General features: G+C 44.9%; 1 protein-coding gene across 1 annotated transcript; it reads left to right on the top strand.

The window, feature by feature from the left end:
• LOC139393731 (acidic amino acid decarboxylase GADL1-like) lies at positions 1-27138 on the top strand. Its single transcript, XM_071142082.1, has 14 exons — positions 1-302; positions 3719-3903; positions 6116-6242; positions 8687-8777; positions 9023-9132; positions 9856-9971; positions 11120-11199; positions 14668-14722; positions 17028-17144; positions 17321-17385; positions 18872-18953; positions 19774-19973; positions 24810-24951; positions 25517-27138. Exons 1-14 carry the CDS (start codon positions 272-274, stop codon positions 25688-25690), a joined length of 1575 nt encoding a protein of 524 aa, XP_070998183.1. The 5' UTR covers positions 1-271; the 3' UTR covers positions 25691-27138.

The raw sequence follows: 27138 nt of genomic DNA, 5'->3' as shown, positions 1-27138 counted from the left end.
ACTTGCGGCAACAGTGCAGAGAGAAAATAATTGGTCAACTTGATTCTTCTAGACTCTTTACTGTAATCAGCCAGTGTTCTTCCATGACGCCCAGGCAACCCGCCAGGAACAAGGATGGCCTAACCTTGCCCACGGGGCGCGACGTCACCATGTTAAAGACATTCTTGGTCTATAAAGGAGACATTCTAGTTTATCTCCAAACATTATTTAAAATATTTTAGCTGGAAGAACAGAGCTGTTTGAGACCAATCAATTCAACCATAAATGAACAATGGCGCCGACGAATGAAAGACATATGAACGGTATGTTGGACTGCTATTTCTCTTATTCCTTCGTTATTACATGTTTGTTAGGCAAATGCAGGAGCATTTCACGTTATTTGCAAATATATATATATATATATTGATTATCATTAGCTATATCCTGAATTGAAATGTTTACTGTTCTCTCAAAATAAAAAATAAAAATACGGGCACATTTTAGTGCGTTTTGCCTGGAGAATAGAAGTTGTCACAATGCCTTTAGAATGGACTTACGTCAGTGTTCTATAATGTCACCCAGCGCCCTCTATCTGATCGGGTCAGGCGTTACCTGTTCACTCGCTGCTCCGCGCACAGTTCTCCCGAAGATGGGCAGTGGGGAAAGTCGCCCTGGCAAGGTGTCTCTCTGCGGAGGTATTGAATAGAATACACCTTTGCGTAATAAGTAGATACAATTAACACTTAATTGTTTTAAAAAAAAACTTTATTTTTTTTATCAGTAGCCTAACTTGTTATGTCGGGGAAAGAAAGAAAGAAAGAGCCGGTCTGTGACAGAACGCACAGTAAGACTGTCTGTCCTTCTGCGGTAGCGTGAACCAACTGTGGCCAGGCGCTGCAAGGATGCGCCAGCAGTGCAGTAGCAGCGCGTTTCACGCATGCAGCGTTCCGTGTTGCAGGTTATGGGACGGCGTATGCTAGGCTATAGGCTACAAAGAGTATAACGCGGATGACACCTATATCATGTCTGTCATTATCGTCCGTGTGTGGCCTGATTGGCACCGTATTCACCATATAGTGCACTACTTTAGACCAGGGTCTTTTGAGTTGCAGCACCAGTCAGTGGTCGGTCAGGAATGAGCGGTGCACATTCTTGTAACACCCTTAGCCAACCGGAGACGTCAATAAATAAGGGTGAGCTTACAGAATGCATCACAGCTGAAATAAGGCTCGAGTTACAGGCTTTGCGTCCTAAATGGCCTCCATAGTCCCTATGTAGTGTACTTATGACCAGGGCCCGTGCTCAAAAGTAGTGCACGAGAATAGGATGCCTTTTGGGATATATCTACAGTAGCAGTGTTAAAGCTGTATTAGAGGGCCATCTACAGTAGCAGTGTTTCCCTGACCCAGAGACCCAGAGTAGTGTACCTATGACCAGGGCCCGTGCTCAAAAGTAGTGCACGAGAATAGGATGCCTTTTGGGATATATCTACAGTAGCAGTGTTAAAGCTGTATTAGAGGGCCATCTACAGTAGCAGTGTTTCTCTGACCCAGAGACCCCTAGTCAGCTGTATTAGAGGGCCATCTACAGTAGCAGTGTTTCTCTGACCCAGAAAACCCTAGTCAGCTGTATTAGAGGGCCATCTACAGTAGCAGTGTTTATCTGACCCAGAGACCCCTAGTCAGCTGTATTAGAGGGCCATCTACAGTAGCAGTGTTTATCTGACCCAGAGACCCCTAGTCAGCTGTACTAGAGGGCCATCTACAGTAGCAGTGTTTATCTGACCCAGAGACCCCTAGTCAGCTGTATTAGAGGCCCATCTACAGTAGCAGTGTTTATCTGACCCAGAGACCCCTAGTCAGCTGTAGTCTGGCTGTGATTGGACTGGATGTACCTGTTCAAGTGTGTCGTCCAAGAAGTGCTGTTGTGCTGACAAAGTATTGACACCACTCTCTGTTAAATAAAGGTTAAATAAAATAAATAAATAAATAAATATGAACTGTTGAACCACTAGAGACCCCTAGTAAGACCCCAGCAGGAGAGACCCCTAGTAAGACCCCAGCAGGAGACCCCTAGTAAGACCCCAGCAGGAGAGACCCCTAGTAAGAACCCAGCAGGAGAGACCCCCAGAGAACTCTAGTAAGACCCCAGCAGGAGAGACCCCTAGTAAGACCCAAGCAGGAGAGACCACCAGAGACCCTTAGTAAGACCCCAGCAGGAGAGACCCCCAGACAACCCTAGTAAGGCCCTTAACAGGAGAGACCCCCAGAGAACCCTAGTAAGACCCCAGCAAGAGACCCCCAGAGAACCCTAGTAAGACCCCAGCAAGAGAGACCCCCAGAGACCCCTAGTAAGACCCCGGCAGGAGAGACACCTAGTAAGACCCCAGCAAGAGAGACCCCCAGAGACCCCTAGTAAGACCCCAGCAACAGAGACCCCCAGAGACCCCTAGTAAGACGCCAGCAGGAGAGACCCCTAGTAAGACCCCAGCAAGAGAGCCCACCAGAGACCCCTAGTAAGACCCCAGCAAGAGAGACCACCAGAGACCCCTAGTAAGACCCCTGCAAGAGAGCCCACCAGAGACCCCTAGTAAGACCCCAGCAGGAGAGCCCACCAGAGACCCCTAGTAAGACCCCAGCAAGAGAGCCCACCAGAGACCCCTAGTAAGACCCCAGCAAGAGAGCCCACCAGAGAACCCTAGTAAGACCCCAGCAAGAGAGCCCACCAGAGACCCCTAGTAAGACCCCAGCAGGAGAGACCACCAGAGACCCCTAGTAAGACCCCAGCAAGAGAGCCCACCAGAGACCCCTAGTAAGACCCCAGCAAGAGAGATCCCTAGTAAGAACCCAGCAAGAGAGACCACCAGAGACCCCTAGTAAGACCCCAGCAGGAGAGACCACCAGAGACACCTAGTAAGACCCCAGCAAGAGAGACCACCAGAGACCCCTAGTAAGACCCCAGCAAGAGAGCCCACCAGAGACCCCTAGTAAGACCCCAGCAGGAGAGCCCACCAGAGACCCCTAGTAAGACCCCAGCAAGAGAGCCCACCAGAGACCCCTAGTAAGACCCCAGCAAGAGAGCCCACCAGAGAACCCTAGTAAGACCCCAACAGGAGAGACCCCCAGAGAACCCTAGTAAGACCCCAGCAAGAGAGCCCACCAGAGACCCCTAGTAAGACCCCAACAGGAGAGACTCCCAGAGAACCCTAGTAAGACCCCAACAGGAGAGACCCCCAGAGAACCCTAGTAAGACCCCAGCAAGAGAGACCCCAGAGAACCCTAGTAAGACCCCAACAGGAGAGACCCCCAGAGAACCCTAGTCAGACCCCAACAGGAGAGACCCCCAGAGAACCCTAGTAAGACCCCAGCAAGAGAGACCCCCAGAGAACCCTAGTAAGACCCCAGCAGGAGAGACCCCCAGAGAACCCTAGTAAGACCCCAGCAAGAGAGACCCCCAGAGAACCCTAGTAAGACCCCAGCAGGAGAGACCCCCAGAGAACCCTAGTAAGACCCCAGCAAGAGAGACCACCAGAACCGTGAACTGACCTGTTATCTCCATCTTACCTCTAGTACTGACATTACTGTCTGTTATCTCCTACCCCCAGATACCTCTAGTATTGACATTACTGTCTGTTATCTCCTACCCCCAGAGACCTATAGTATTGACATTACTGTCTGTTATCTCCTACCCCCAGATACCTCTAGTATTGACATTACTGTCTGTTATCTCCTACCCCCAGATACCTCTAGTAAGGCCTCAGCGAGCCCCGCGGAGCCCAAGGGGAAGCGGCCCCCAGTGCTTGTGGACGGGGTGACTCTGAACGGCCCCACGCTGGACATCAGGGAAGCAGAGAGCTTCCTCAGAGACGCCATGCCCATCATCATGGAGGAGGCCGTCTGGAAGGCTACTGACGTCAAGGAGAAGGTAAACATCTCTTTTACAATTTTTTCTCTCACACTTTGCACTTTCCAGTCCCAGGATGCATAAAGGATAATGAGATCTGTTGTGAAGTATACCAGAATGCTGCAGTTTATTTTTCAAACAATAGGACATGGACCTGTATAAGAATGTATCAGGTAAATGGCTCCCCGGACTATTTCCATTGACCCCCCCCCCCCCCCCCCTTTATTTTTTTTTTTTACATTGACTGCTACTCGCTGTTTATTATCGATCCATAATCACTTTACCCCTACCTACATGTACATATGATCTCATTCACCTCGACTAACCTGTATCCCCGCACATTGGCTCAGTACCGTACCATCTGTACTTAGCCTCGCTATTCTTATTTTATTGTGTTACTTTATTTTTTAATTTTTTTTTTTTACTTTAGTTTACTACGTAAATATTTTCTTAACTCTTATTTTTCTTAAAGCTGCATTGTTGGTTAAAGGATCTGACCCTTTTTTTAAAAATGTTCTCCTAAAATGACAAATCTAACTGCCTGTAGCTCAGGCCTTGAAGCAAGGATATGCATGTTCTTGGTACCATTTGAAAGGAAACACTTTGAGGTTTGTGGAAATGTGAAATTAATGTAGGATAATATAACACATTAGATTTGGTAAAAGATAATAGAAATACTTTTTTTAAATATATATTTTTCCCCCCCATCATCTTTGAATTGCAAGAGAAAGGCCATTATCTGACTTAGGACTCTAGGAGCAATTCATATTTTGTTCACTAGATGACAGCAGTGTATGTGCAAAGTTTTAGACTGATCCATTGAACCATTGCATTTCTGTTCAAAATGTTATATCAAGTCTTCCCAAATGTGCCTAATTGGTCAATATATACATTTTCAAGTTCCTAACTGTGCAATCTCCTCAAACAATAGCATGGTATGTTTTCACTGTAATAGTTACTGTAAAATTTGATTTGATTTGATTGATATACAGTACATGTTCTTTATGAATGGTGAATAGGCCCCAGGTAGTTTGTCTGACGTCAAGGATGAGGTAAACAAACATCTAGTGGAGGGAACAGTCTGAAATGGCACCATTTTCACTATATAGCTTGAAGGGTGTTTATCAATATGCATACTACCTACCGCGCTCTCACTCACACTCTGAGTGCTGCACCTCCCCTACTGTATTACCTCACGCTGCACCTCCCCTACTGTATTACCTCACGCTGCACCTCCCCTACTGTATTACCTCACACTGCTCCTCCCCCTACTGTATTACCTCACGCTGCACGTCCCCCTACTGTATTACCTCACGCTGCACCTCCCCTACTGTATTACCTCACGCTGCTCCTCCCCCTACTGTATTACCTCACGCTGCACCTCCCCTACTGTATTACCTCACGCTGCACCTCCCCTACTGTATTACCTCACGCTGCTCCTCCCCCTACTGTATTACCTCACGCTGCTCCTCCCCCTACTGTATTACCTCACGCTGCACCTCCCCTACTGTATTACCTCACGCTGCACCTCCCCTACTGTATTACCTCACGCTGCACCTCCCCTACTGTATTACCTCACGCTGCACCTCCCCATTCACTGACCCTTCTTCCAACCAGGACAATGGCAACAATAGAGACCAAACAGGATATACACAAAGCAAAACGTTTCAGATGTCAAGTCTTTGTGGGTGGCTAGCTAGCTAACAATTCTCTGTGGCTAGCTAACAGTAGTAGCAAGACAGTTAGCCCTATGGACTTACTATGGGCTTGCGATTTACACACACTACAGTGGGTATTGTAGCCAGGTAAACACAGCAAAAATTAACACAGCATGTATTTATTAACGTATCTAGATAAAATAAAAATAAATATTGTAGTCAGCCGACATATGAGATGTGAAGAGGCAACATTTCATTCCGAAGTCGGAGTGTACTTTCTTTGACTTCAGCTCAGTTAATGTCCGCCCTTGATTTCAAGAAATGTTGCATCATTTTTAACCCGGTTGCGTCATATTTCTGTGCCTACTTTCCGTTGCGATGTACGTCGATGTACGCTTCAGAAATATGTACAAACGGAGTATGCATTCGAGAAGTGCCCTCCGTGCTCTGTTTTTGCCAACTTTGATATGGACTCATACTCCCACCCTCCCGTGCTCTAATTTGCGTGCTCGGAGCACGGTAGTATGCATTTTGAGCAACCGCCAAAGTCTATTTCCTTCTCTCCCATGTAACAGGTGTGCGAGTGGCGCTCTCCGGAGCAGCTGAAGGACCTATTAGACCTAGAGTTGAGGGAAGAAGGCGAGGCACATCCCCAGATACTGCAGCGCTGTCGGGATGCCATCCGATACAGTGTCAAGACCGGTAAGGACCCAGCTCAACCCTGATTTAAAATCTAACCCCCCAGACCTCAGCCAAACCCTGACCCAACCCCCTCCCCCGCCCGCATCCAAACCCCGACTTTCAAAACCCGGACTCTTTAAAAGACACCAATGAACTTCATCCCAAACCGGTCCTAAACCCTAACCTTCTAACTCTCCAGCCCAGAGTATCTCCTTCGCCATACGATAGTGTCAAGACTGGTAGGAAACAGCTCAATCCTAAACCCCATGCAGCCAATCCCTAACCTTGAAAACCCCCAGCCAAACCCCACATTTAAAACCTGTGTCAACCAGGTCTGTTAACCAACTAACCTTCAAATTCTCCCTCTAACCCCCCCCAGTCAGCTACTGTTACATAATTAACTAGCCAGACTCTAGTTAGCCACCCTCACGGCACTCAGGCTAGCTACTGGATAATACAGGCTATAGCGATAGTAGCTCCCACCCTTCCACCCAGCGCTATCCTATCCAACCCAGGGTGTAAATCATCAAGCTAGCGAAAGTAGCTCCCACCCTTCCCCCAGCGCTATCCTATCCAAACCAGGCTGTTAATCATCAAGATAGCGACAGTAGCCCATCCTTAATACCCCTCCAAGCCTCTTAACCGTCCTAGGCCCTTAACACTCCCGGCCCCTTAAACCTCCCAGCCCCTGACATCTGAGATCCCTTGACCCCCACCTAGCCCGGGCCAGCCAGACCCCAAATGTAAAACCCCTGTCAACCAGGTCTATCAACCAACTGACCTTCAAACTCTAACCCCCCCCCTAGTTAGCTACCATTAGGTTAGGGTTAAAGGCAGCTACCATTAGGGAAGGGTTAAAGTCATCTACCATTAGGTTATGGTTAAAGTCATCTACCATTAGGTTAGGGTTAAAGTCAGCTACCATTAGGGAAGGGTTAAAGTCAGCTACCATTAGGGTAGGGTTAAAGTTAGCTAACATTAGGGTAGGGTTAAAGTCAGCTACCATTAGGGAAGGGTTAAAGTCAACTACCATTAGGTTAGGGTTAAAGTTAGCTAACATTAGGGAAGGGTTAAAGTTCGCTAAGATTAGGGAAGGGTTAAAGTTAGCTACCATTTGGGAAGGGTTAAAGTTAGCTACCATTAGGGAAGGGTTAAAGTTAGCTACCATTAGGGAAGGGTTAAAGTCAGCTACCATTAGGGAAGGGTTAAAGTTAGCTACCATTAGGTTAGGGTTAAAGTTAGCTAACATTAGGGAAGGGTTAAAGTTAGCTAACATTAGGGTAGGGTTAAAGTCAGCTACCATTAGGGCAAGGTTAAAGTTAGCTAACAGTAGGGAAGGGTTAAAGTTAGCTAACATTAGGTTAGGGTTAAAGTCAGCTACCATTAGGGTAAGGTTAAAGTTAGCTAACATTAGGGTAGGGTTAAAGTTAGCTACCATTAGGGTAGGGTTAAAGTTAGCTACCATTAGGGTAGGGTTAAAGTTAGCTAACATTAGGTTAGGGTTAAAGTTAGCTAACATTAGGGAAGCGTTAAAGTTAGCTACCATTAGGTTAGGTTTAAAGTTAGCTAACATTAGGTTAGGGTTAAAGTCAGCTACCGTTAGGTTAGGGTTAAAGTTAGCTAACATTAGGTTAGGGTTAAAGTTAGCTACCATTAGGGAAGGGTTAAAGTCAGCTACCATTAGGGAAGGGTTAAAGTTAGCTACCATTAGGGAAGGGTTAAAGTCAGCTACCATTAGGGAAGGGTTAAAGTTAGCTAACATTAGGGAAGGGTTAAAGTTAGCTAACATTAGGTTAGGGTTAAAGTTAGCTAACATTAGGGTAAGGTTAAAGTTAGCTAACATTAGGGTAGGGTTAAAGTTAGCTAACATTAGGTTAGGGTTAAAGTCAGCTAACATTAGGGTAAGGTTAAAGTTAGCTAACATTAGGGTAAGGTTAAAGTTAGCTAACATTAGGTTAGAGTTAAAGTTAGCTAACATTAGGGTAAGGTTAAAGTTAGCTAATATTAAGGAAGGGTTAAAGTTAGCTAACATTAGGGAAGGGTTAAAGTTAGCTAACATTAGGGAAGGGTTAAAGTTAGCTAACATTAGGGTAAGGTTAAAGTTAGCTAACATTAGGGTAAGGTTAAAGTTAGCTAACATTAGGGTAGGGTTAAAGTTAGCTAACATTAGGGTAAGGTTAAAGTTAGCTAACATTAGGGTAAGGTTAAAGTTAGCTAACATTAGGGTAGGGTTAAAGTTAGCTAACATTAGGGAAGGGTTAAAGTTAGCTAACATTAGGGAAGGGTTAAAGTTAGCTAACATTAGGGAAGGGTTAAAGTTAGCTAACATTAGGGAAGGGTTAAAGTTAGTATCTGGATTTTCTTGCTTATTCTATCCTGATCCCGGGATTTTTCCGACCAGGATTTCTGGAAAACCTGGAAACTTAGTTGTGATTGAATCAAACCTTGTCTGTTTGTATGTGCAGGACATCCTCTCTTCTTCAACCAGCTCTATGCAGGCATGGACCCTTATTCACTAGTGGGCCGATTCATCACAGAAGCTATCAACCCCAGTCTGTGAGTATTACATCTTACCATCTCATATGATCCGAGTGTCTGTCAACATGTACCCATACTCACTGTATAACTGTGCCTGACAAGGGATGTGGGATTTTACGATCACTGAAATGATATCAATGACAACTATTCTGCTATTCATCTCAGAAGTGTCTGTAGCTCGTTCTTGATGATTGATTGGATAGTATTGTAGCTCAGGTGAGAGCAGGTGAGTCATTGACTGGACATGTTGTTTGTCTTGGCAGGTACACGTACGAGGTGGCTCCAGTGTTCCTGCTGACAGAGGAGGCGGTTCTGCAGAAGATGATTGAGATCATTGGATGGCAGGAGGGAGGGGATGGCATCTTCAGCCCAGGTGTGGAAACCACACAGACTGACACATCTTATTCTTCATCTTCATCTTCATTTTCTTCATCTTCTTCTTCTTCTTCATTTTCTTCATCTTCTTCTTCATCATTGTCTTCATCATCATCTTCTTCTTCATCTTCTTCTTTATCCTTCATCTTCTTCTTCATCTTCTTCTTTATCCTTCATCTTCTTCATCTTCATCTTCTTCTTTATCCTTCATCTTCTTCTTCTTCATCTTCTTCTTCATCTTCTTCTTTATCCTTAAATTTCTTCATCTTTATCTTCTTCTTTATCCTTCATCTTCTTCTTCTTCATCTTCTTCTTCATCTTCTTCTTTATCCTTCATCTTCTTCATCTTCATCTTCTTCTTTATCTTCTTCTTTATCCTTCATCTTCTTCATCTTCTTCTTTATCCTTCATCTTCTTCTTCTTCATCTTCTTCTTCTTCTTTATGCTTCTTCATCTTCATCATCATCTTCTTCATTTTCATCTTTATCCTTCTTCATCTTCATCTTCTTCTTTATCCTTCATCATCTTCATCATCTTCTTCATCATCTTCCTCTTCTTCTTTATTCTTCTTCATCTTCATCATCATCTTCTTCATTTTCATCTTTATCCTTCTTCATCTTCATCTTCTTCATCTTCTTCTTTATCCTTCATCATCTTCTTCATCATTTTCTTCATCTTCTTCTTCTTCCTGTGATTGAGAGATTGTCTCTGTGTTCTCCAGGTGGCTCTGTGTCCAACATGTATGCTGTGAACGTGGCCAGGTACCACCACTGTCCTGATGTGAAGGTGCTGGGCCTGTCTGCCTTGCCTAGACTGGTCATGTTTACATCTCAGGAGGTAAACACACACGCACACACACACGCACACACACACACACACACACAAACAAACACACCCAGGGTAGGCCAACACCTGTTATTGTTTTAACACCACACACACACACACAAACACACAACTATCAGGGAGTTTCTCTGCTATTTATGATAACATATCACAACAAGCACACAACTATCAGGGAGTTTCTCAGTTCCAGCTGTTGCCCTTAAAGATATTGACTAAGTGGTTTTATAATCCCTGTCTGTATAGCACCTTATTGTGGATCCTGTCTAGACTGGTCATTAATATAGCACCTTATTGTGGATCCTGTCTAGACTGCTCATTAATATAGCACCTTATTGTGGATCCTGTCTAGACTATTCATTAATATAGCACCTTATTGTGGATCCTGTCTAGACTGGTCGTTAATATAGCACCTTATTATGGATCCTGCCCAGACTGGTCATTAATATAGCACCTTATTGTGGATCCTGTCTAGACTGGTCATTAATATAGCACCTTATTGTGGGTCCTGTCTAGACTGGGCATTAATATAGCACCTTATTGTGGATCCTGTCTAGACTGGTCATTAATATAGCACCTTATTGTGGATCCTGTCCAGACTGGTCATTAATATAGCACCTTATTGTGGATCCTGTCATTAATATAGCACCTTATTGTGGATCCTGTCTAGACTGCTCATTAATATAGCACCTTATTGTGGATCCTGTCTAGACTGCTCATTAATATAGCACCTTATTGTGGATCCTGTCTAGACTGGTCATTAATATAGCACCTTATTGTGGATCCTGTCTAGACTGGTCATTAATATAGCACCTTATTGTGGATCCTGTCTAGACTGGTCATTAATATAGCACCTTATTGTGGATCCTGTCTAGACTGTTCATTAATATAGCACCTTATTGTGGATCCTGTCTAGACTGGTCATTAATATAGCACCTTATTGTGGATCCTGTCTAGACTGGTCGTTAATATAGCACCTTATTATGGATCCTGCCCAGACTGGTCATTAATATAGCACCTTATTGTGGATCCTGCCCAGACTGGTCATTAATATAGCACCTTATTGTGGATCCTGCCCAGACTAGTCATTTGGTTGATTAACCAGTTCTCCCTCAGTGACATGTTTCTCTCATTGTTCTTTTCAGTGTCATTACTCGGTTGCCAAAGCAGCGGCTTTCCTGGGAATTGGCACCAACAATGTTTATGTGATCCCATCAGATAAGAGGTAAGCTGCCTACTGCTGGTTACTGCTGGTTACTGCTGGTTACTGCTGCTTACTGCTGGTTACTGCTGGTTACTGCTGCTTACTGCTGGTTACTGCTGCTTACTGCTGCTTACTCCTGGTTACTGCTGGTTACTGCTACAGTTACATGGTTACTGCTGGTTACTGCTGGTTACTGCTGGTTACTGCTGGTTACTGCTGCTTACTGCTGGTTACTGCTGCTTACTGCTGGTTACTGCTGGTTACTGCCGGTCACTGCTGGTTACTGCTGGTTACTGCTGGTCACTGCTGCTTACTGCTGCTTACTGCTGGTTACTGCTGCTTACTGCTGGTTACTGCTACAGTTACATGGTTACTGCTGGTTACTGCTGCTTACTGCTGCTTACTGCTGGTTACTGCTGGTTACTGCTGGTTACTGCTGGTCACTGCTGGTTACTGCTGGTTACTGCTGGTCACTGCTGCTTACTGCTGCTTACTGCTGGTTACTGCTGCTTACTGCTGGTTACTGCTACAGTTACATGGTTACTGCTGGTTACTGCTGCTTACTGCTGCTTACTGCTGCTTACTGCTGGTTACTGCTGGTTACTGCTGGTCACTGCTGGTTACTGCTGCTTACTGCTGGTTACTGCTGCTTACTGCTGCTTACTGCTGGTTACTGCTGGTTACTGCTACAGTTACATGGTTACTGCTGGTTACTGCTGCTTACTGCTGCTTACTGCTGGTTACTGCTGGTTACTGCTGGTTACTGCTGGTTACTGCTGCTTACTGCTGCTTACTGCTGGTTACTGCTGCTTACTGCTGGTTACTGCTGGTTACTGCTGGTCACTGCTGGTTACTGCTACAGTTACATGGTTACTGCTGGTTACTGCTGCTTACTGCTGGTTACTGCTGGTTACTGCTGCTTACTGCTGATTACTGCTACAGTTACCCGGTTACTGCTGGTTACTGCTGGTTACTGCTGCTTACTGCTGCTTACTGCTGGTTACTGCTGGTTACTGCTACAGTTACATGGTTACTGCTGGTTACTGCTGCTTACTGCTGCTTACTGCTGGTTACTGCTGCTTACTGCTGGTTACTGCTGGTTACTGCTGCTTACTGCTGGTTACTGCTGGTTACTGCTGGTTACTGCTGCGTACTGCTGGTTACTGCTGGTCACTGCTGGTTACTGCTACAGTTACATGGTTACTGCTGGTTACTGCTGCTTACTGCTGGTTACTGCTGGTTACTGCTGCTTACTGCTGATTACTGCTACAGTTACACGGTTACTGCTGGTTACTGCTGGTTACTGCTACAGTTACATGGTTACTGCTGGTTCCTGCTGGTTACTACTGGTTACTGCTGGTTACTGCTACAGTTACATGGTTACTGCTGGTTCCTGCTGGTTACTGCTGGTTACTGCTGGTTCCTGCTACAGTTACACGGTTACTGCTGGTTACTGCTGGTTACTGCTACAGTTACACGGTTACTGCTGCTTACTGCTAGTTACTGCTGGTTACTGCTAATTACTGCTACAGTTACTGCTGGTTACTGCTGGTTACTGCTAGTTACTGCTACAGTTACTGCTGGTTACTGCTGGTTACTGCTGGTTACTGCTACAGTTACTGTTGGTTCATTCTGGTTACTGCTAGTTACTGCTGGTTACTGCTACAGTTACTGCTGGTTACTGCTACAGTTACTGCTGGTTACTGCTGGTTACTGCTACAGTTACACGGCTACTGCTGGTTACTGCTAGTTACTGCTGGTTACTGCTACTGTTACTGCTGGTTACTGCTGGTTACTGCTAGTTACTGCTACAGTTACTGTTGGTTCCTTCTGGTTACTGCTAGTTACTGCTGGTTACTGCTACAGTTACTGCTGGTTACTGCTACAGTTACTGCTGGTTACTGCTGGTTACTGCTAGTTACTGCAACAGTTCCTGCTGGTTCCTGCTGGTTACTGCTAGTTACTGCTGGTTACTGCTGGTTCCTGCTGGTTACTGCTAGTTACTGCTACAGTTACTGCTGGTTACTGCTAGTTACTGCTGGTTACTGCTGGTTACTGCTACAGTTACACAGATATTTCCACTGACCACACCACACGCTTCTGTTGTCACTGTCCACAATGTCTGACCTGCGTCACTATGACACCTGGGTTACTAATCCGTGTTAATCTATGACTGACCTGCGTTACTATGACACCTGGGTTACTAATCCGTGTTAATCTATGATTGACCTGCGTCACTATGACACCTGGGTTTCACTAATCCGTGTTAATCTATGATTGACCCGCGTCACTATGACACCTGGGTTTCACAAATCCGTGTTAATCTATGACTGACCTGCGTCACTATGACACCTGGGTTACTAATCCGTGTTAATCTATGATTGACCTGCGTCACTATGACACCTGGGTTACTAATCCGTGTTAATCTATGATTGACCTGCGTCACTATGACACCTGGGTTACTAATCCTTGTTAATCTATGACTGACCTGCGTCACTATGACACCTGGGTTACTAATCCGTGTTAATCTATGACTGACCTGCGTCACTATGACACCTGGGTTACTAATCCTTGTTAATCTATGACTGACCTGCGTCACTATGACACCTGGGTTACTAATCCGTGTTAATCTATGACTGACCTGCGTCACTATGACACCTGGGTTTCACTAATCCTTGTTAATCTATGACTGACCTGCGTCACTATGACACCTGGGTTTCACAAATCCTTGTTAATCTATGACTGACCTGCGTCACTATGACACCTGGGTTTCACTAATCCGTGTTAATCTATGACTGACCTGCGTCACTATGACACCTGGGTTTCACTACTCCGTGTTAATCTATGACTGACCTGCGTCACTATGACACCTGGGTTACTAATCCGTGTTAATCTATGATTGACCTGCGTCACTATGACACCTGGGTTACTAATCCGTGTTAATCTATGATTGACCTGCGTCACTATGACACCTGGGTTACTAATCCTTGTTAATCTATGACTGACCTGCGTCACTATGACACCTGGGTTACTAATCCGTGTTAATCTATGATTGACCTGCGTCACTATGACACCTGGGTTACTAATCCTTGTTAATCTATGACTGACCTGCGTCACTATGACACCTGGGTTACTAATCCGTGTTAATCTATGACTGACCTGCGTCACTATGACACCTGGGTTACTAATCCTTGTTAATCTATGACTGACCTGCGTCACTATGACACCTGGGTTACTAATCCGTGTTAATCTATGACTGACCTGCGTCACTATGACACCTGGGTTTCACTAATCCTTGTTAATCTATGACTGACCTGCGTCACGATGACACCTGGGTTTCACTAATCCTTGTTAATCTATGACTGACCTGCGTCACTATGACACCTGGGTTTCACTAATCCGTGTTAATCTATGACTGAGCTGCGTCACGATGACACCTGGGTTTCACTAATCCGTGTTAATCTTTCTTTATGTGTCTTTGTTTCTCAGAGGGAAGATGATTCCTGCGGAGTTTGAGAAGCAAGTACAGAGAGCCAAAGATGAGGTGAGAATGAGAACTATGAATGGAGTCAGCAAGGTTGTTTGGTGTCAGATATGTTATGTAACACAGTCGGGAACTGGGAACTGCTGTTGATTATACCCATGGTGAGGGTTAGGGAACTGCTGTTGATTATACCCATGGTGAGGGTTAGGGAACTGCTGTTGATTATACCCATGGTGAGGGTTAGGGAACTGCTGTTGATTATACCCATGGTGAGGGTTAGGGAACTGCTGTTGATTATACCCATGGTGAGGGTTAGGGAACTGCTGTTGATTATACCCATGGTGAGGGTTAGGGAACTGCTGTTGATTATACCCATGGTGAGGGTTAGGGAACTGCTGTTGATTATACTGTAATCTACTACTGTACTGTTATCCTGTAATGACCAGGATGATGGAGTAACATTATATTGTTGTCCTCTGATGGTTATTAATGACCAGGATGTTGGAGTAACATTATATTGTTGTCCTCTGATGGTATATAGTATTAATGACCAGGATGTTGGAGTAACATTATATTGTTGTCCTCTGATGGTATATAGTATTAATGACCAGGATGATGGAGTAACATTATATTGTTGTCCTCTGATGGTATATAGTATTAATGACCAGGATGATGGAGTAACATTATATTGTCCTCTGATGGTATATAGTATTAATGACCAGGATGATGGAGTAACATTATATTGTTGTCCTCTGATGGTTATTAATGACCAGGATGTTGGAGTAACATTATATTGTTGTCCTCTGATGGTATATAGTATTAATGACCAGGATGATGGAGTAACATTATATTGTCCTCTGCTGGTATATAGTATTAATGACCAGGATGATGGAGTAACATTATATTGTTGTCCTCTGATGGTTATTAATGACCAGGATGATGGAGTAACATTATATTGTTGTCCTCTGATGGTATATAGTATTAATGACTAGGATGATGGAGTAACATTATATTGTTGTCCTCTGATGGTATATAGTATTAATGACCAGGATGATGGAGTAACATTATATTGTCCTCTGATGGTATATAGTATTAATGACCAGGATGATGGAGTAACATTATATTGTTGTCCTCTGATGGTATGTAGTATTAATGACCAGGATGATGGAGTAACATTATATTGTCCTCTGATGGTATATAGTATTAATGACCAGGATGATGGAGTAACATTATATTGTTGTCCTCTGATGGTTATTAATGACCAGGATGTTGGAGTAACATTATATTGTTGTCCTCTGATGGTATATAGTATTAATGACCAGGATGATGGAGTAACATTATATTGTCCTCTGCTGGTATATAGTATTAATGACCAGGATGATGGAGTAACATTATATTGTTGTCCTCTGATGGTTATTAATGACCAGGATGATGGAGTAACATTATATTGTTGTCCTCTGATGGTATATAGTATTAATGACTAGGATGATGGAGTAACATTATATTGTTGTCCTCTGATGGTATATAGTATTAATGACCAGGATGATGGAGTAACATTATATTGTCCTCTGATGGTATATAGTATTAATGACCAGGATGATGGAGTAACATTATATTGTTGTCCTCTGATGGTATGTAGTATTAATGACCAGGATGATGGAGTAACATTATATTGTTGTCTGATGGTATATAGTATTAATGACCAGGATGATGGAGTAACATTATATTGTTGTCCTCTGATGGTATGTAGTATTAATGACCAGGATGATGGAGTAACATTATATTGTTGTCCTCTGATTGTATGTAGTATTAATGACCAGGATGATGGAGTAACATTATATTGTTGTCTGATGGTATATAGTATTAATGACCAGGATGATGGAGTAACATTATATTGTTGTCCTCTGATGGTATGTAGTATTAATGACCAGGATGATGGAGTAACATTATATTGTTGTCCTCTGATGGTATGTAGTATTAATGACCAGGATGATGGAGTAACATTATATTGTTGTCCTCTGATTGTATGCAGTATTAATGACCAGGATGATGGAGTAACATTATATTGTTGTCCTCTGATGGTATATAGTATTAATGACCAGGATGATGGAGTAACATTATATTGTTGTCCTCTGATGGTTATTAATGACCAGGATGTTGGAGTAACATTATATTGTTGTCTGTTGGTATATAGTATTAATGACCAGGATGTTGTAGTAACGTTCCCATTGGGCACAGACATCAATTCACCATCTGTTCCACGTTGGTTTAATGTAATTTCATTGAGATGACGTGGAAACAACGTTGATTCAACCAGTGTGTGTTCCCAGTGGGATGACATTGCTGTTGTTGTTGTTGTTGACAGGGAGCGTTGCCCTTCATGGTGAACGCCACAGCAGGGACCACCGTTCTAGGGGCCTTCGACCCGCTGGAGGAGATAGCTGACATCTGTGAACGACACAATCTATGGATGCATGTAGATGTAAGTGGATCTTAATTAAAGATCATTCTTTCATTCATTTATCGATTTATCGATCCATCAATCCTTCTCTGTCTGTTCTCTCTCTTCTCTGTCTGTTCTCTCTCTTCTCTGTCTGTTCTCTCTCTTCTCTGTCTGTTCTCTGTCTCTTCTTTGTCTCTTGTCTGTCCTTCCTGTAGGCATGTTGGGGAGGAGGAGCCCTGATGTCTAAGAAACACAGATACCTGCTGCAGGGCATTCACAGGTAAGACAACAGGTTTATCTGGAGGTGGTAGTAAGACAACAGGTATATCTGGAGGAGGTAGTAAGACAACAGGTATATCTGGAGGTGGTAGTAAGACAACAGGTTTATCTGGAGGTGGTAGTAAGACAACAGGTTTATCTGGAGGTGGTAGTAAGACAACAGGTTTATCTGGAGGTGGTAGTAAGACAACAGGTTTATCTGGAGGTGGTAGTAAGACAACAGGTTTATCTGGAGGTGGTAGTAAGACAACAGGTTTATCTGGAGGTGGTAGTAAGACAACAGGTATATCTGGAGGCGGTAGTAAGACAACAGGTTTATCTGGAGGTGGTAGTAAGACAACAGGTATATCTGGAGGAGGTAGTAAGACAACAGGTATATCTGGAGGCGGTAGTAAGACAACAGGTTTATCTGGAGGCGGTAGTAAGACAACAGGTATATCTGGAAGTGGTAGTAAGACAACAGGTTTATCTGGAGGCGGTAGTAAGACAACAGGTTTATCTGGAGGCGGTAGTAAGACAACAGGTTTATCTGGAGGCGGTAGTAAGACAACAGGTTTATCTGGAGGTGGTAGTAAGACAACAGGTATATCTGGAGGAGGAAGTAAGACAACAGATTTATCTGGAGGAGGAAGTAAGACAACAGGTTTATCTGGAGGAGGAAGTAAGACAACAGGTATATCTGGAGGTGGTAGTAAGACAACAGGTATATCTGGAGGCGGTAGTAAGACAACAGGTTTATCTGGAGGCGGTAGTAAGACAACAGGTATATCTGGAGGTGGTAGTAAGACAACAGGTTTATCTGGAGGCGGTAGTAAGACAACAGGTTTATCTGGAGGCGGTAGTAAGACAACAGGTTTATCTGGAGGCGGTAGTAAGACAACAGGTATATCTGGAGGTGGTAGTAAGACAACAGGTTTATCTGGAGGTGGTAGTAAGACAACAGGTATATCTGGAGGAGGAAGTAAGACAACAGGTTTATCTGGAGGAGGAAGTAAGACAACAGGTTTATCTGGAGGAGGAAGTAAGACAACAGGTTTATCTGGAGGAGGAAGTAAGACAACAGGTTTATCTGGAGGCGGTAGTAAGACAACAGGTTTATCTGGAGGTGGTAGTAAGACAACAGGTTTATCTGGAGGAGGTAGTAAGACAACAGGTTTATCTGGAGGTGGTAGTAAGACAACAGGTATATCTGGACGCGGTAGTAAGACAACAGGTTTATCTGGAGGCGGTAGTAAGACAACAGGTATATCTGGAGGAGGTAGTAAGACAACAGGTTTATCTGGAGGAGGTAGTAAGACAACAGGTTTATCTGGAGGTGGTAGTAAGACAACAGGTTTATCTGGAGGAGGTAGTAAGACAACAGGTTTATCTGGAGGTGGTAGTAAGACAACAGGTATATCTGGAGGAGGAAGTAAGACAACAGAGATAAACTGTTCATAATAACAGGTGGTTTTAAAACCCTTTCTGTTGCTTTGTTTCCCTCTTAGAGCCAACTCAGTAGCATGGAATCCTCACAAGATGCTGATGGCTGGTCTACAGTGCTGTGCATTCATGGTTCGGGACAAAACGGTACGATAAACACTGCTTCCTCTTCCTCATCATCTTCCTCTTCCCCCCTTCTTCCTCTTCCCCCCCTTCCCTTACACATGGTTAGCAGATGTTATTGCGAGTGTAGCGAAATCTTGTTCTCATTATTTTCCTCCTCTTCTTCCTCCTCAACTCAAATCGAATTTTATTGGTCACATACACATGTTTAGCAGATTGTTGTTGCGAGTGTTGCAAAATCTCTTTCTCCTCTTCCTCCTCATTATCTTCCTCTTCATTGTCTTCCTCCACTTCCTCCTCATTATCTTCCTCATCCTCTTCCTCCTCATCTTCCTCCTCTTCATTCTCTTCCTCCTCTTCCTCCATTTCATCCTTCTCTTCCTCATTATCTTCATCCTCTGCCTCATTCTTTTCCTCACTCTCCTCCTCCTCCTCCTCTGACCTAGATGTGTGTATGTATTGGTATTGATATGTAGGCTACGTGTGCCTTTTACAATTTGTCTTATTGTAGTTCTGTCCTTGAGCTGTTCTTGTCTATTAATTTTCTGTATTAATTAATGTTCTCCAGAGACTCAAATGTTCTCTCTGTGTTCCGTTGTTCTTGAATCTTCTCCAGAGACTCATACGTTCTCTCTGCGTTCCGTTGTTCTAGAATCTTCTCCAGAGACTCATACGTTCTCTCTGCGTTCCGTTGTTCTAGAATCTTCTCCAGAGACTCATACGTTCTCTCTGCGTTCCGTTGTTCTAGAATCTTCTCCAGAGACTCATACGTTCTCTCTGCGTTCCGTTGTTCTAGAATCTTCTCCAGAGACTCATACGTTCTCTCTGCGTTCCGTTGTTCTAGAATCTTCTCCAGCGGTGTCACTCGGCCCAGGCCTCCTACCTCTTCCAGCAGGATAAGTTCTATGACGTCAGCTATGACACGGGAGACAAGTCCATTCAGTGCAGCCGCAAGCCCGACGCCTTCAAGTTCTGGCTGATGTGGAAAGCCATCGGCACCAAGGGTCTGGAAGAGAGAGTGGACAGAGCCCTCGCTATGGCCAGGTCAGGTTTGAAACAAAAATATATTTCTCTTTTGTTTTTCCTCCAAAGACTTGATAGCAGACTCATCTCTGTAGCCTGGTCCCAGATCTGTTTGTGTTCTGGTCCAGTGAAATGCTTACTGTGCTGGTCTAATGTATGAGCTTTAGTGTACATTGTAGTGGCAGGCCGTCTGCACCGTAGCAACAGTACAGCTCCCAGCCCTCTACTGACCCCCCTTTTATAAAAATGTATTGAAACTTTATTTAACTTGGCAAGTCAGTTAAGAAGAAATTCTTATTTACAATGACGGCCTACCGGGGAACAGTGGGTTTAACTGCCTTGTTCAGGGGCAGAACGACAGATTTTTACCTTGTCAGCTCGGGGGATTCGATTTATCAACCTTTCGGTTACTGGCCCAGCGCTTTGACCACTAGGCTACCTGCCGTCCCTACACTCTAACCACTAGGCTACCTGCCGTCCCTACACTCTAACCACTAGGCTACCTGCCGCCCCTCCACTCTAACCACTAGGCTACCTGCCGTCCCTACACTCTAACCACTAGGCTACCTGCCGTCCCTACACTCTAACCACTAGGCTACCCTGCCGCCTCTACACTCTAACCACTAGGCTACCCTGCCCCCTCTACACTCTAACCACTAGGCTACCCTGCCGCCTCTACACTCTAACCACTAGGCTACCCTGCCGCCTCTACACTCTAACCACTAGGCTACCTGCCGTCCCTACACTCTAACCACTAGGCTACCTGCCGCCCCTACACTCTGACCACTAGGCTACCTGCCGTCCCTACACTCTAACCACTAGGCTACCTGCCGTCCCTACACTCTAACCACTAGGCTACCTGCCGTCCCTACACTCTAACCACTAGGCTACCTGCCGCCCCTCCACTCTAACCACTAGGCTACCTGCCGTCCCTACACTCTAACCACTAGGCTACCTGCCGTCCCTACACTCTAACCACTAGGCTACCCTGCCGCCTCTACACTCTAACCACTAGGCTACCCTGCCCCCTCTACACTCTAACCACTAGGCTACCCTGCCGCCTCTACACTCTAACCACTAGGCTACCCTGCCGCCTCTACACTCTAACCACTAGGCTACCTGCCGTCCCTACACTCTAACCACTAGGCTACCTGCCGCCCCTACACTCTGACCACTAGGCTACCTGCCGTCCCTACACTCTAACCACTAGGCTACCTGCCGTCCCTACACTCTAACCACTAGGCTACCTGCCGCCCCTACACTCTGACCACTAGGCTACCTGCCTGCCCCTACACTCTAACCACTAGGCTACCTGCCGTCCCTACACTCTAACCACTAGGCTACCTGCCGTCCCTACACTCTAACCACTAGGCTACCTGCCGTCCCTACACTCTAACCACTAGGCTACCTGCCGTCCCTACACTCTAACCACTAGGCTACCTGCGCCCCTACACTCTGACCACTAGGCTACCTGCCTGCCCCTACACTCTAACCACTAGGCTACCTGCCGTCCCTACACTCTAACCACTAGGCTACCTGCCGTCCCTACACTCTAACCACTAGGCTACCTGCCGTCCCTACACTCTAACCACTAGGCTACCTGCCGCCCTTGAACATGATCCTGGAGCATCCATGACTCAGATAGCTAATAGCCCAGTCCATCACCTTACACCATCCATGACTGACCCCCTTCAGACTGTCTGGTCCTGTCTGATCAGCTAATAGCCCAGTCCATCAGCTTACACCTAGAAGCTAGACTACTTTAACGTTATAGCAAAATGATTGAAGGGATTGATGACAAATATTATATGTTAATGTCTTTAGATTCAAATAGTTTCATTGTGTATTTAAGTTGCTTGTTGCTTGTTTTTTTTGTGTGTGTGGGGGTGGGGGGGGGGTGGGGGGGGGGGTGGGGGGGGGGGTGGGGGGGGGGGGGGGGGGGGGGGGGGGGGGGGGGGGGGGGGGGGACAATACAGAGTGATGGGAAGGGCTCTGCATCGAATGTCATTAGGATCTGTCCAATGCTTCCTGCTCTCAGTGTCTCTGCCCAAAATACCAAAGCAGTAGCTAGCTACAAATAGACTGTTCAGCAAAAGATGGCCGACCCTGAAGACCTACTAAGGTATGCAGACTCCTGCCGAATCATCTACGTCACATCTGTTATAGAGCAGGGCTTGAGCAAAAGCCTGCACAGCCACCCGGCAAGTCTCCAGGAGGACAGGAGGCCATCTCTACACTGTGGTCACCTCTGGTCTAGACACAGTCACATGGCTCATCCAAAAACAGTATGTTTTCCATACACTTAAGAGTAGTAGCAGTTTAACTATGGAGTAAAACCCTACACCTGAGATACCCCTCTCTAATAGATATAACCCAGGCTGAGGATGGATAGATCTTCTACACAGCATCTCCACAGCATCTCCACAGCTTTCTAACATGGTGTACAGTGGAGAATACAGAGGTAGACTGGGCTTGGCAGACTGGGCTCGGCAGACTGCATGTAATTCAAGCAGCCCTAGAAAATCGAGCTGTATATTTGGGAGGTCAGCCGGTTCTATTTCTGGGCTGTTGGCAGTAAAATTACAGTCGGGTCAGGGGGATCCTTAACTATTCTGTGTGGCATTTAGCTTTCCTCCCATCTATTCTGAACCTTTACAGTTCAGGACCTACTGACTGGCGGGGGGTGTGTGGGACCAAGATGGGGGGGGGGGGGGGGGGGGGGGGGGGTCATACGACACGAGGCCAGACAACGGCCAGCCTATTTTCAGACTGTTACTGATAGCCCTGCTCACTCCACTCCATTCATGTGTCTAATGCTGTATAGGATTCAGTGGGTCGGTCGGTGCCGTTTAACATGAGGGAGGACCGTTCCTTATTATTTCCCCATGAACACACCCTTATTTCTAATACATCCTATTGGACGACTGGCGTTCATATTCATATTCACCCAGTTCAATGATAGGTTTAGGTTACTGTCATTCATATTCACCCAGTTCAATGTAACAGTGACAGGTTTAGGTTACTGTCATTCACCCAGATCAATGCAACAGTGACAGGTTTAGGTTACTGTCATTCATATTCACCCAGTTCAATGTAACAGTGACAGGTTTAGGTTACTGTCATTCACCCAGTTCAATGTAACAATGACAGGTTTAGGTTACTGTCATTCATATTCACCCAGTTCAATGCAACATTGATAGGTTTAGGTTACTGTCATTCATATTCACCCAGTTCAATGCAACAGTGATAGGTTTAGGCTACTACATGATACTCTATTGTTCCCCTATACCCATCATGAGGTTGCCTAGCCTATGAATGAAAGTTTACAACGTAGGTGGACACAGGTCGAGAGAACAATTTGAGTAGTCAAGGTGACAGTGACACATTCAATACCGTCACCCTCTTGCCTGCATCTAGCTGATCTAGGATTTAATCATTAGTCTTAACAGTTGCAAACGGGAGTTTCTATTGGACACATTCAGGTGTGTTTATCCCCGTTTCGTTCCGTTTTAAGAAACGTTTTTTAACAGAATCGGAATGAATACACGCCTGTCTGGCTGGAGGACAGGGCCCTCTAGTGGTGGTCTAGAGGATAGCAGGAGGACCACTGCTGTGTCTGGCTGGAGGACAGGGCCCTCTAGTGGTGGTCTAGAGGAGAGCAGGAGGACCACTGCTGTGTCTGGCTGGAGGACAGGGCCCTCTAGTGGTGGTCTAGAGGATAGCAGGAGGACAGGGCCCTCTAGTGGTGGTCTAGAGGATAGCAGGAGGACAGGGCCCTCTAGTGGTGGTCTAGAGGATAGCAGGAGGACAGGGCCCTCTAGTGGTGGTCTAGAGGATAGCAGGAGGACAGGGCCCTCTAGTGGTGGTCTAGAGGATAGCAGGAGGACAGGGCCCTCTAGTGGTGGTCTAGAGGATAGCAGGAGGACAGGGCCCTCTAGTGGTGGCCTAGAGGATAGCAGGAGGACAGGGCCCTCTAGTGGTGGTCTAGAGGATAGCAGGAGGACAGGGCCCTCTAGTGGTGGTCTAGAGGATAGCAGGAGGACAGGGCCCTCTAGTGGTGGTCTAGAGGATAGCAGGAGGACCACTGGTGTGTTGTGAACACAGATAACAGGAAAGATATTGCAGTTATTCAGTTGGTAAAAAAAATAGGTAGGACTGTCTCAGACTATGGAGCAGGATTGCTGTGCTGGACAGACTAGAAGACACATTGCAGTGTTTGGCTGGAGGACAGGGCCCTCTAGTGGTGGTCTAGAGGATAGCAGGAGGACCACTGGAGCAGGATTGCTGTGTTGGACAGACTAGAAGACACATTTCAGTGTCTGGCTGGAGGATAGGGCCCTCTAGTGGTGGTCTAGAGGATAGCAGGAGGACCACTGCTGTGTCTGGCTGGAGGACAGGGCCCTCTAGTGGTGGTCTAGAGGATAGCAGGAGGACCACTGGAGCAGGATTGATGTGTTGGACAGACTAGAAGACACATTTCAGTGTCTGGCTGGAGGACAGGGCCCTCTAGTGGTGGTCTAGAGGATAGCAGGAGGACCACTGCTGTGTCTGGCTGGAGGACAGGGCCCTCTAGTGGTGGTCTAGAGGATAGCAGGAGGACCACTGGAGCAGGATTGCTGTGTTGGACAGACTAGAAGACACATTTCAGTGTCTGGCTGGAGGACAGGGCCCTCTAGTGGTGGTCTAGAGGATAGCAGGAGGACCACTAGAGCAGGATTGCTGTGTTGGACAGACTAGAAGACACATTGCAGTGTCTTCAAAAAGGCTCAGTAAAACTCTTGTAGCCTGAAAAAGGGGTTTCGTACGGATGTGTCATGTAATTATTCTTGACACTCTCGACTTCCTTCTCTTTGGTAGATATCTGGCAGAGGAGATCAAGAAGAGAGATGGATTCCGTCTTGTGATGGAGCCGGAGTACACCAACGTCTGTTTCTGGTACATTCCTCCCAGTCTGAGGGACATGGCTGACGGACCTGAGTTCTGGAGAAATGTCCATGCGGTAAGTCAGAGGAGGACATCCCCCTCGTTATACAGAACACGATCCTCTCCTTTCCTGTGGTGTTCTCCAACATTAACAGAAGCCCTGTCATCAATAACACAACAACAAAAAATACAATTGAATTCAGGAATTAATTAATGTTGAAAAACAAACAACAACAAAAAACATTCATTTCACAGGATATGAATGAGACAAATGTTAGCTAACCGTGAGGATTTAGGCTCCAGTCTCTTTTCGGAGGCGTGGGTTCAGATGCCACCACTGACACCAGATGTCAAGCGGGACCATAAATCCTCCAATCCAATCCATACGGAAATGGACCTTAGATCTGTGTGTGGAGACTCTAAATACAACTTGACTTTGGTTATGTCCCAATAATCTCTCCTTTCTGCCATGAATTCATGGATTTGAAAGGTAATGACTGGTACATGGAAAGACCAATTCAGTGTTCTCACACGTGAATGAGTGCTTACATCACAAGGAAGGAGAGATTATTGGAAATACTGACGTCTTAACCTCCCAGTTCCACCATCTCACAAGCGTATGTACTACTCCCTACCCCCAGGTGGCGCCAGTGGTTAAGGAGCGCATGATGAAGAAGGGCTCTATGATGGTAGGCTACCAGCCCCATGGAGACAAGGCTAACTTCTTCAGACAGATCATCATTAGCCCTCAGGTCAGCAGAGAAGACATGGACTTTCTGCTGGACCAAATACACAGCCTGGGGATGGACTTATGATCCCACGGGGAATACCTACAAAATGGCACCCTATTCCCTCAATGAGTCCTGGTCAAAAGTAGTGCAATATATACAGGGAATGGGGTACCATTTTGAACAAAACCCAAATGGTCATGTTCAGTAGGAACGAAACAGGAAATCCTGTTTTGAAACTGAGTGAAACGGAAGAGGTGGTACCCCAAACATCCTATAAGACGTTTCCAAAACATCCTATAAGAAGTTTCCAAAACATCCTATAAGAAGTTTCCAAAACATCCTATAAGACGTTTCCAAAACATCCTATAAGAAGTTTCCAAAACATCCTATAAGAAGTTTCCAAAACATCCTATAAGAAGTTTCCAAAACATCCTATAAGAAGTTCCCAAAACGTCCTATAAGAAGTTTCCAAAACATCCTATAAGAAGTTTACAAAACATCCTATAAGAAGTTTCCAAAACATCCTATAAGAAGTTTCCAAAACATCCTATAAGAAGTTTCCAAAACATCCTATAAGAAGTTTCCAAAACATCCTATAAGAAGTTTCCAAAACATCCTATAAGAAGTTTCCAAAACATCCTATAAGACGTTTCCAAAACATCCTATAAGAAGTTTCCAAAACATCCTATAAGAAGTTTCCAAAACATCCTATAAGAAGTTTCCAAAACATCCTATAAGATTTTTCCAAACGTCCTATAAGAAGTGTGTTAACTTGTTCTCTTATTTGGTGCCCCAGGGCTGTGCAGAAGCCTCAGCATGTCATCCTTCCATTGCCCATCTGCATAAAGTGATCTAATGATTACCTGTTTCTGTTATTCACTATCGATTCCATTTGTAATTCTGAGGACAGGCAGTGTGTCAGTCCATGAGACTGTAGACACAGTAGCTTGTTGACGTCCATGAGACTGTAGTCACAGTAGCTTGTTGACGGTTTTGAGGGCTCAACCTCTTTAAAGGAACCAATTTCAGATAAATAAAAAACTCAAAAGTCATTATCCTTTATGTCAATGTGATTTTTTTTAGAGTAATATAATAAATACTGTTGTAATATAACTGCTGTTAGAAAACGAGGCGTGCAACTTTTAGTAAAAGCTGAAATGTTTTGAAGAGATTTTAGGAGATACCGATTGATTGTAAGAGATTTATATAAATATGAATATATGTTTATTACTTGATGAGATGAATATATAAATCTTTGGAGAATACTGATGTGTAATGTGATGCAAGAGATTTAAAATGTATTTTAGTTCTTTGATTTTCATTTTGCATTTTCTCTTTTGAATGAATTTTCTTCCACACGCATTAACTTTTACGATTTTAAAATCATATTAAAAAAACAATTTAAAAAACGTAGCACACCTAGTTTCTGAATACTGTGAGTCCACCTACATAAATCAGACAGATCTTAAAATGGCTACCGTTGTTGTTTAATAAACAGTTGCTTTTTTTTGCAATACTTTACTTAAAGCCAA

The sequence above is a fragment of the Oncorhynchus clarkii genome, unplaced genomic scaffold (genome assembly GCF_045791955.1).
Source record: "Oncorhynchus clarkii lewisi isolate Uvic-CL-2024 unplaced genomic scaffold, UVic_Ocla_1.0 unplaced_contig_8632_pilon_pilon, whole genome shotgun sequence".
Lineage (NCBI taxonomy): Eukaryota > Metazoa > Chordata > Actinopteri > Salmoniformes > Salmonidae > Oncorhynchus > Oncorhynchus clarkii.
The sequence above is the reverse complement of the archived record's forward strand: the minus strand, read 5'-3'. Positions and strand labels throughout refer to the sequence as shown.

What these genes read in the sequence shown, in the direction of transcription:
- LOC139393731 (XM_071142082.1), top strand. Translation starts at nt 272, where the DNA reads ATGGCGCCGACGAATGAAAGACATATGAACG. An exon ending in TACAGAGAGCCAAAGATGAG is followed by an intron (nt 14,723 to 17,027) that starts GTGAGAATGAGA and finishes TGTTGTTGACAG; the next exon opens with GGAGCGTTGCCCTTCATGGT. An exon ending in ATCTATGGATGCATGTAGAT is followed by an intron (nt 17,145 to 17,320) that starts GTAAGTGGATCT and finishes TCCTTCCTGTAG; the next exon opens with GCATGTTGGGGAGGAGGAGC.